The sequence below is a fragment of the Dama dama genome, chromosome 5 (genome assembly GCF_033118175.1).
Source record: "Dama dama isolate Ldn47 chromosome 5, ASM3311817v1, whole genome shotgun sequence".
NCBI classification, from domain to species: Eukaryota; Metazoa; Chordata; class Mammalia; order Artiodactyla; family Cervidae; genus Dama; species Dama dama.
The window spans coordinates 88,428,347-88,439,241 of record NC_083685.1 but is presented as its reverse complement, the minus strand read 5'-3'; the positions used below and the strand labels follow the sequence as shown (position 1 = coordinate 88,439,241).

At 37.3% G+C, this 10,895-nt stretch overlaps 1 protein-coding gene across 2 annotated transcripts in view; it reads left to right on the top strand.

Moving 5' to 3' along the window:
• The first annotated feature begins 246 nt into the window (after window positions 1-246).
• The window catches only part of SUZ12 (SUZ12 polycomb repressive complex 2 subunit), a 38,136-nt gene continuing 27,487 nt past the window's right edge, over window positions 247-10,895 (top strand). Inside the window, exons 1-4 of one of the 2 annotated variants that reach the window (XM_061142843.1) lie at window positions 247-761; window positions 3,041-3,087; window positions 3,172-3,236; window positions 7,448-7,516. In XM_061142843.1, the coding sequence (XP_060998826.1) occupies window positions 488-761; window positions 3,041-3,087; window positions 3,172-3,236; window positions 7,448-7,516 (455 nt within the window). In that variant the 5' untranslated portion in view covers window positions 247-487. The remainder of the gene's footprint in view (window positions 762-3,040; window positions 3,088-3,171; window positions 3,237-7,447; window positions 7,517-10,895) is intronic. The other variant, XM_061142844.1, reaches the window with a different exon arrangement.

The window sequence follows — 10,895 nt, the reverse complement described above, 5'->3', positions numbered from 1 at the left end:
CCCTCTCTCCCCAGAATGCACCGGGGCCAGCAGGAAGGCCGCTCCGACCCCTAATTTTCCCGCGAATTCAGTTCAAAGAGGCGGCCGGGCCCGCGATCGGCAGCGCGCACGGGCCAACCAAGCCGCGCCTCCGCGAGAAGCGCCTCCGCGTGACTGACGGGGGAATCCGCGGGCCAACGGGCTGGGCGGCCGGGCGGCGCGCGCTCCCGCCGACCAATCAGAGCGCCGGGCGGGGGAAGTGGGCGGAGCGAGGCCAGGCTAGGGTGAGCGGTCTCTCGAGCGGAGCGGGGTTCTCAGGAGGAGACACTTTTTTTTTCCTCCCTCCTTCCCTCCTCTCCTCCTCCCTTCCCTTCCCCTCTCCTCCCCTCTCTCCTCCTTCCCCCCTCGGTCCGCCGGAGCCTGCTGGGGCGAGCGGTTGGTATTGCAGGCGCTTACTCTCCGGGGCCGCCCGGCGGGTAGCTGGCGGGGGGAGGAGGCAGGAACCGCGATGGCGCCTCAGAAGCACGGCGGTGGGGGAGGGGGCGGCTCGGGGCCCAGCGCGGGGTCCGGGGGAGGCGGCTTCGGGGGTTCGGCGGCGGTGGCGGCGGCGACGGCGTCGGGCGGCAAATCCGGTGGCGGGGGCTGTGGAGGCGGCGGCAGTTACTCGGCCTCCTCCTCCTCCTCCGCGGCGGCAGCGGCGGGGGCCGCGGTGTTACCGGTGAAGAAGCCGAAAATGGAGCACGTCCAGGCTGACCACGAGCTTTTCCTCCAGGCCTTTGAGAGTGAGTGTGTTGGAGGCTTTGAGGGCAGGAATCTCCACTCTTGCAGCGTTAGAGGGCCGGGACACTCGTGCTGGGACCCCCTTCGTCTCCTGGAGTCGGTTTGATTCGGGAGTGGAGGGCGAAATTGAGGGGGCTGTTCCGCCTTCGGGGGTTACGGCTTACGGGGGCTCTGAGTCTAGGGGCTTTGGGGGAGATAGGCTGAGGGGTCCAGGTGAGGTTCGTGCCTCCCCAAAGATTTACACGCGAGCTGAGGCCGTGGGGCCCCGCGTTAAGAGCAGGGTGCTTTTAGGTGAAGAGGTCACGGTTGAACTGTATAGTTGGATCTGCGGTACACGACTAGTTCTTGCTTTCTTTCATGCCTTCCGTACTCCAGAAGTAGAAGGCTGTTGGTTGAAGGTTCAGAGGAGCAAAATTAAGCCTGTGAAGAGAGGAATGCAGTAAAATCGACCAAATTGTCAGTCTGAAATGCTTTCGCAAGAACTTGGTGCTGCACATTAACATGGCACCTTTTGATGCTCTAAACCTTTCAAATCTTTCCACCCATTTAAGGGGGACGTAAACTGAGACAGGTAGTGCTTAAGCAACTCACTTCTCTGGATACGCTCTCGGAATTCTGCCCGTTGTGTTTGTCTTCATTTCAGAACATTTTCTGATGTCAATTTCTGTTTTTAAGGTCTGTTTCGAGGGCAAAGCTACGACTTAATTTAGGAAGGGGGCAAGGTGTCTGGAAACAAACAATAGAATTTGTAAGAAACAGCATGACTATGAGTAACCTGCCCTGTTCTTTAATGAATTTTACGTCCTGGTGGTTTTCCTCTCTGCTTTGGTGTGGATGTTGTATCTGGATGATATTTAACAGCTAGATATCTTACAGAAACTTGAATAAACTCGGCTTTATCACTCAATGTCTTTATTTACAATTTTCCGTGGCATATGTTAAGGGCATGGTATCAGCTGTGCTTGGAAAGATGTATTACATTGTTTAATACCCTTCTTTCATTCTCTCTCATTAGTGCTTCATGAAATTCTAATTGAAATTTAATACAAGGAATTTCAGTTTTTATTGAAATGAGTATTGAACCTGCTTGAGAGAGATTTACATTATTCTCGCGTTTCCTTAATATAGTTTGGGAAATCTGTAGAGGCTTTCAATTGGAAATACTAAAGCACAGTGATGACAATAAACATACATGTTTGTACTCTTTCTAAAACATCTCATCTCCTTTTAGTTTGAGACTAAAACTTAGCTAACTAAAAATTGAGTGGAAATTTAAAAAATTCTCTCTAAACATTATGAGAAGACAAATCCTCCAAGAAAGTTTTATCTGTCTTGCTTTCTGATGAGCCTGCTTTGTAGAAATGAACTGTCATTAAGAGTTAGATTTGGAAAAAGAGATTTGGTCATAGAACAACTTGATTCTTCTCTAATTTCTGAGACGTGTATATGCTTTGATGTATTTACTAATATAGTCATTTTTATACTGCTTTATTTAAAGAACTATATTACTAACATGTCATTAATGTAACTGGTATTATGGTATTTGTGTATAAAATGTTTTCTATCTATAACATACGTCCTTTGTAGCAAGTTTAACTAAACAACATTAAAAACATTCTGGGAATCTATTTAAAAATATGTGTTGCAATAGTATTTACATACTGAGGTAATATTTACATTGAGCAAAATAGAAACTTCAACTATAGCTAGAAATAAATTCAATGAAAATTTTAGCTGATCTGTGTTTTAGATTTCAGTACTGACTAACTTTGCTCATATCTGTATTGGGACATCTATTTAGGTAACAGTTGTATTCTGTTGGAGCTGACTACTGCACAGACTTTTGAAAAGACTAATTAAAAAGTGAACATTTCATTTTTGTTATTGGCATCAATATGGAGTTCTTTTACGGAATCCAACTATCTCATATTAGCTACTTTTTAGAAAGAGATGGGTTATTAGTAGTTTATATTAACTCTCTTCAGTTCTGCATACAAACTCGTTTAAAAATAGCTGCCTTAGATATGCAAGGCTTAAAAACAAAGATTATAGAGTACCTTAAATTTAAAATAAATGTAGGTGCATTTTGTGACTGTTGTAGACTGAATGTCATTTAATGTAATTTTGCATACTAATTTTCTTGATGTAAATATTCAGTACATGATTTTCATATAGGTGATTAGTTTATATTGGTTATAACATGGGCTGGGTTGGTATTTTGTTAATAACTTAAGTAATGAGTGAATTTAGATAACATTTGGATTTTGTTTTTGTTACCTAGAACCAACGCAGATCTATAGATTTCTTCGAACACGAAATCTTATAGCGGTAGGTAATCAACAAAATTCATCAGCATTATTTTTTTCCTAAAATTTCACCTATTTAATTTGAATATTTTAACTTTTTTTATAGCCAATATTTTTGCATAGAACTCTTACTTACATGTCTCATCGAAACTCCAGAACAAACATCAAAAGGTACATTTTATTAATTTATTTCAAGTTGATCAAATCATGTTAAAATTTTGTTTTAAAGTACAATCTCTAATGAAAGGTTAAATATGAAAACTGAGGTGAAAGAGTAATTGAATTGATTGCAAAGTGACTTTTTAAAGTACCACTTTTGTAAATCCCAGTTGATTGCCAGTTTATTCCTGATAGAAATGATTTAGTAGTGAAGTAAATGAAGTGATTTTACTGACTGATGTTTTTGCTCTGTGCTAGTAGTTTTTTTCAAGTTTGGTAGGAGTTGATTTAAATATTTACTAAATTAGGGCTCATGGGAGCTTATCTTTGATACATAAGTTTACCAGTTAATGTCTGAGTATTTCTTTTATGTTCTAACAATAAAGAAATCTCATTTTATGTTTTTGGTGGTTTTATTAAAAGGGAAATACTTTTGAAGTCAATAGGAGGAATGTCTTTAAAAACTTCTTAATTACTTAGTCTTAAAGTGGAATCAGAGAGCTTATTTTTGCTTTTAACATTTAACTGTATATAATTATGGAATGCTAGTTTCTTGTTCTGTGCCCATGATTATTTACTGAGCATATCAAGTGAACAAAACTTTAAAGGAGAGAACCTCTACTAAGCATTTGGTATTGTTATAGTCTTGACTTAGGAAAACCATTAAGCTTTTCAGTAAACTTTGAAACTAAACTCATTTGGAGACTCCTGCTGGTTACTAAGTATCAGTGTTTTTTATGGTAAGACATAGTTTAGTTTTGTAGATCTATCTAGATGTATTTTGAAGGATTGAAATGTTAAAACCGTTTGTCTTTTGATAATCCCTCTGGATCCAGAGAGAGAGCACACACACGCAATTGTGCGCACGCCTGCACATGTATTTAACCAGTGAAAGCTGTCAAATTTGTAAATAACTAGAAAGAAAGTGATAGACTAGGCAGCAGAATTAAATGTCAATTATTTACCTGTCTACTCTATGCCAGGGTTCAGGAAACTTTCTGTAAATAACTAGATGGTAAATATTTTAGGCTTTGTGGTCTAGGAAGCAGAATTGAGGATATTAGGTAGTATATAGGTATTATACAAAAAAGAAACGTCAACAAATTTTTTTATTGATGAAATTCAAAATATAATGATTGAGTGCAGTGTTTTTTTTTTTTTTTTTGCCACATGGCCTGCAGGATCTTAATTCCCTCACCAGGGATTAAACCTAGGCTCCGGCGGTGAAAGCACTAAACCCTAACCACTGGGCCACCAAGGAATTCCCTACTGCAGTGTTTTATAATACATGCCAACTAGTGAGAAATGTGGAATTCTTTTATTTTTGCAAAGTGGGGTGAGGGGATAGCATTTAACATAATTGGGATTTAGAGTCCTCTATTATCAAATCACTTGGAAATGTTTATAAAAAGCATTCTGGCTTATGGGCTGTGCAAAAACAGACAGTAGGCTGGATTTGGCCAATGGTCCATAATTTGCAGACCCTTGATTTACTCTTATAGAGTAGGAGGATTTGATTAAGTAGTAAATTTTTCTTTCAATATTTTTAATATGAAAATGAGATCATCTAGAGGACTTTCCTGGCGATCCAGTGGCTAAGACTCTGTAATTGCATTGCAGGGGGGACAGGTTCAATCCTTGATCAGGGAACTAAGATCCTGGAGGCTGCCATGTGGCCAAAAAAAAAAAAATTGCTATCTGATTTTAATTTAACGTGATAAAGTTCTTTAAAAGTAGATTTCAGCTAATCTATAAGTGGATTAAAGAGTACATCATTATTGTTCATTAGACTGTCTGTGGGATACATTTCTCTTGTCCGCTAATGAGTGGAAGCCATTTTAAAAGTTTGGTAGTAGAAGTGAAGTTTCTTAATTTAGTACCCCATAGGTAAAAAATTGTCTTTTGGAACAGTTTCTAAGCAGTTTGCCAGCCAAGAAACATACACTTTCCATTTAGTCTATTTTCCATGTAAAAATGCATTAGGAATCACTTTATTCTTTTGTTGCATGCTTGGCCTGTATAAGACACTGACTTATTTTTAACACTTATACAACAACTTACTATCTTCAAATGAGTGCTCTCTTTTTCAAAGTAGTTAGTGAATTTGGAAGGTGACGAATTTAGCCCAGTGATTGTGGTCTTTGTTCACTGTTCTTGAAACTGCTTTTACAAAATTGCTTTTAGTACTATTCCTTTGCTCACCATGTTTTGGGAACTCCTTTTGTACCATTACAACAACATAATATTCATTGTTGAGATATACTTATCACTCCTTTTGACATGCAGGTGTAAGATTAAATCTGATATATTTGTTAAAGTCTTTTACTTTCCTTGCACTTCATAGAGGCATTCAAATTTTATAGGCTGACACTACCCTGGCACAGTGGAAACACTGGTGAGGAGAGAAGGGTGTCTTATTGAGCCCATTTTACTAGGTTTCATGTAAGCTGCTTCTGAATCCTCCCTCCAAAATTTCCTGAAATTTCTTGAATTTTAATAATATTCTCCATTTTGATGACCTTTTGTTAACTATATCCCTTGTTAAATCTGAGCTACAGTAGCAGTACCTTTCTAAAAAACAGAAATACGTTGTGTTGGGAGGTGAGGCTGCTTTTATGTAGTTGCCTATATGGTTTGTTTTGTTTTTCCTAAGGAATGCTGGGTTGCCTGTGTGATCTAACCTATTTCAAATGGTTGTTAATATTCAGTTCTCCTATGTACAGTCTCCATAGAGTTGGAAGAGATGAACCTTGTGACCTACAGTCTTTTCTTCCTACAGACAAGGTTTCTTCTTAATCATTACACAAAGATAAACATTTTATTCTTGAAAGTTTTCAGAAACTTTACAACCTCCTCAGTAGTACATTTCAGTATTTATACTGAAAAGTTCTTTGTAACTAGCCTAAAAGAATCATGTTTTTCTTCTTTCTTCTCTCTTATCTATGGAGATTGAAAATGTATTGCCATCCTTCTTAAAGAACTTCTTCCTATGCTTTATAAGATGAAACTTTAATATTGAGGTTTTCAGTAACTCTAAAGGTAAAGAGAGAAGCTTTTTTTAAAAAAGACCTTTTGTTAATGGAGGCTATTTATTCACATGAAATATAGATTATATCAATTCTATTCTTCATATCAGTGTTTTGCTATGATACATTTACATCAACATTTCTCTACTGATATTTTATTGTAGGATACAATAGCTGTTTTTGAGAAATGAGCATATTAGTAATTTCTAGTATCTGAATTCAAGCTTTACAAAGTAATTAATGTGGAATGCATGAATCTTTTCAAGTTCTAAATTCGAAGGGAGTATAAGAAATATGTTTCCCATTAACATATATGAGTCTAGTTTTTTAGCCTCTAAAAAATGTAGATAGTAGATTACCTTAAGAACGAAGATGAGGCTTGTTTTATTTATTTATTTATTTTTGAGGCTTGTTTTAGAATCCATTTGTTCTTAAATTGCTTACTGAGGGTGTGGTTATTAATTTAAGTTTCTATTTTGTGGAAAACTACTTTTTTCTCTTAAACTTGTTAAGTTAAAAAGCTCATGATTTTGTTATGATTTGATGGTATGTCCTTTAAACTTCAAAGTTTTTTTCATGATGGTGACAACCATCTCTTTAAAATGACATATTAAACTTTAGCCATTGTTGCTCATCTTTGAGGGTGTTTTTACTATACTTCATATGTTTTATGGAATATCCGCATTTGTCAGTTTACTTAATAGAAATATGAATGTTTCAAAATATTCATAATTTGCGTTTGTTTGGCTCAGGCTGACAGATGCTTGGCACCTACCAAGATTAAGGCAACATGCCAAGGGCCGTGTGGCTTTCCTTGAAGAAGACAAATCTCTGCCCTTTAGGAACTTATAATCTAATAGAAATAAAATATTTATTCAAGTTTCACATTTAGGAGACTAAATGTCAAAATAAATATAAACCAAGTGCTATAGGTAGGGAGAAATCCCTTTAGTTTCAGATTAATTACCCAAGGTTTCATGGAAAAGTTAGCCTTTGAAATGGGACTTGAAGGCTTGTTTGCTGTATTATAATACACACTGTCTCAATAGTATTCATTGTTACGGCTAACCATCCATAATTTATCTTATTAAAAATAAAAATCACATACCCAGTTTGCCTATTATAGTGACAATAAAGTATAATCTGTTTGTTTTTCCCAGTTGAGAAGTGATTATTTTGTTTATCTGTTTCTTCCAGGAAAACATTTAAAGTTGATGATATGTTATCAAAAGTAGAGAAAATGAAAGGAGAGCAAGAATCTCATAGGTAAGATAACCTATCAGTTTACATTAAGTGACAAACTTGAGGAAAAAAGAAAAAGTACAGTGATCATTTTCATTGTGATCACCTCAATATTGTAAGGAGTTAGAGCAAACTTTGGAGGTCATCTGATCCAAACTCATACACAAATCAGGGATTACTTCTCCTGTAGCATCCCTGGCAGAGACTCCATTCTTAAGCCTTATCTTGAATATCTCCAATGCTGGAAACTCACTGTTTTCTAAGGCAATTCTGTTCATTATTATTTTTCTCTACTACAATTTCTTGCATTTTGAATCAAAGTTTCTGTAACTTGTGCAGTTAGTGTTAATCCTGCTACCTCATCTGAAGAAGGATGGAGGCTCATGTTGATGGTGTGCGCAGCTGGACTCCAGGTGCTGTGCCCAGTGCTTCACACCATCACATCTTTTCTCAGGAATCATCGACAGTTCTGAGAGGCACTTTTTTTCCCTTTCTCATCCTTCCTCTTATTGACGTCCTTCAGACAAAATATTCTTAACTGTAGTTTATATTTGAAATGTGTCTATCACATGATAGTTTCAAAAACCTGGCCTTTAGGACAGAACCTTAATGTGTGTTTTCAAATATGATTCCCAGAATTAATCCCTAAATGTTCCCAGTAGCTTAATATCTCCCTAGGCTAGACAGCTGCTTCCAATCCTAGACAGTAGGCATCTACTTACTCTTTGATAAGTAAAGTTGAGTATTATTCTGAAGAGAAACAGGGACTTGGGTGGTATTTGTTTATTCATTGACTACTTTAGGGGAGAATGTAGAACTAAAAATACTAGATTTTTTAAAAAATGGAATTGAGAAAACTACCACACGGATTTTTCTTTTTCTCTTGAAGTTTTAAATCATACCTTACCAATTTAGATAGGATGTACATTAACTTAATGATGCTTTATTTATAGTATCTCATTTTTGTGACTAAGAGATGTCATTTTTGTAACTGCTTTTAAGTTTGCCTTTTCAGTTTGGTTACTATTTGAAAATTTTTTAAAAATCTCATTTTAAAAATGTTTGCAGTCTTGTAGGACTGGACTTGTAGGACTGCAGCGTAATTTATATTTCCATATCTAGGCAGTCTTGATTTGTAAATAAAACTTTGATGGTTCATTCTAGAAGCTGAGATCCCAAATCTTCACCTAATCGATTACTGCCCAAGGAATACCTTGTATAAATACAGTATTGATTTATATAGACTGAAAATATGCTCAGTGCATGCACCCTCTATCCTTTGCTTGAATTTCTATTCCAAATCCTTGTCTGTTCACCTGCCCTGGAAAGAGCTTTTGGGACCCTCTGGGCCTTTTGTAGTTAAAGTGTGAAGCTGTACTCAGAGCCTGACCATACATGCTCTCTTCTTTTCTCCTACACACCTAATAGTTTGCCCTCAGGTCTTCTGAGGCTTGGGTAAGAAGGAAGAATGAAAACAAAAAGAAGAAAACTTGACTGTTTCTTCATCTCCCCCATCAAGGTTCTACCTTCATCACTGCTAAACATGACTACTATCTCATTGTGACCTTGGCTTTGATAAATATTACAGAACTTCTGTTAGAGTGTGTGTTGTGAGGAAGATAGATTACTATACTGGTACTCACCAAATAATTATATTCCTTTTGATCCAATGAGTTTAACAACTTTGCCAGTACTGTAACAGAGTATTGTTGACCAACTCACAGAAACTTCAGAGAGTTGCATAGAATTCCTGCTTGTAATTTTGAAAATAGTCTAGGATCTAACTGGGACCAGTGAGTTGGTCATTTCAGCTCCCCAAGATCTTTTTAAACAGACCTAACTGTGTTGGAGCTGACCATGCTTACTTAATACTCAGCAAGGCTCTTCAGGCCCATGAGGTATTGAATTACTGTACTAGATGTTCCACCCCCATGCCACACACACACTCCATATTTATGAATGTCTCATTGTTGCTCCCAGAGTCACTAAAATTAACTGAGAAATTGGTTCATTTTAAGTTTACCCACAAGGCCCTATGTTATTAAATTCCTTCAATGTATTTTGCATCTCGAATTAGGCATAATCCTGCCGTTCTACTAAACTTTATCACATAGGATTGTAAGTTCCCTAGACAGCAGTATATAATGTCAGCACTATAAAACCTTGCTTGCAAGATCTATTGTCAGTTCTCTTATGGGAGAACAAGGTAAATCTTTGTTGTTCCATGAAATTAATTAGTAGACATTAAAATCTTAAATCATATACAAATAAAGTATCTCCCTTCTATATTTTTATTCTGTACTATCTTAAACATAAAGCTCTTACTCAGTTTAATTGGATCCTGGGTTTGTTCAGTAGCTATAGTTGGGATATATTCCATTGGAACTCATGTTCTTTCAGTACTTCAGTAGTCTTAATGTCTCCATTGTCAAACCCAATGCATTTCATTCCCCAAATGAAAAGTTCCAGGAGACTGTTGAGATACCCCAAATACTACAAGCCCTACAAGTACTACAGCCCAAAGGTTACAACAGTCAAATGCCTAATCTGTTTATCACAGTTGTAGAGACTTAAAACCAAATTCCTGGCATTATCTGTGCAAAATGAAGTTGGTGTTGAAGGATCTTTTTTGTCTTTTATACTTTAACTCTACAGTTATCTTACTTGTCACAGATAATGGCAGAAATTTATTAGGGGAGAAACTGATAGAAAAAAAGAAACATGGCACATTTCATGGTTTTCACTTCTTTAAGGTATCAGTCAGTTTGTGACAATAGATCAGGGTTGCATTTGTCACCTTAAAACTCAATAGTAACACCCACAGACTGTGAAGATTATTTCTCTTATACAATGGCTTCTGCAGACTCCGCAGCCAAGTTTAGAAATTCATGGTGGTCACATCTCTAGTCTCTGTTTTTCCCTAATCTTCTCTTCTTGCTCTTCTGGTGTGGTTATGTATATTTAAAATGTCTTTCTTTTTAGAATTTATGATATAATACCTTATGTCCTATCCTGTCCATCTCTTGTTTCTGATTTGCCAGTATATTGTGGATTTTGAATTTATTTTGAGTTTTGGCCAAGCACTATGGTTCATTGGTATAAATCTCTGATCTTTCTGTAGTTTTCTGTTTTAGCAGGATCCCAGGGGGTCTCTTGGGCTATTCATCCTACCAGTTTGGGAATTCTCTAGTCACAACTCCTGACTTCTAAGTGCATCTCCACTGACTGAAAGGTAGCATGAAAAGATTTCCAACTTGCAGTTGCTTCCAGAAATATTTCCTGTGGTCAAATGAGAAACATTTCCACTTAATCATTTTCCATTCCTGGTCCTGTTAGTAGCTGGAGAAATTCCTTCCAAAGATAACTGAAGTAGAACATCTACTAGGTATATTTCCAAGCCTGT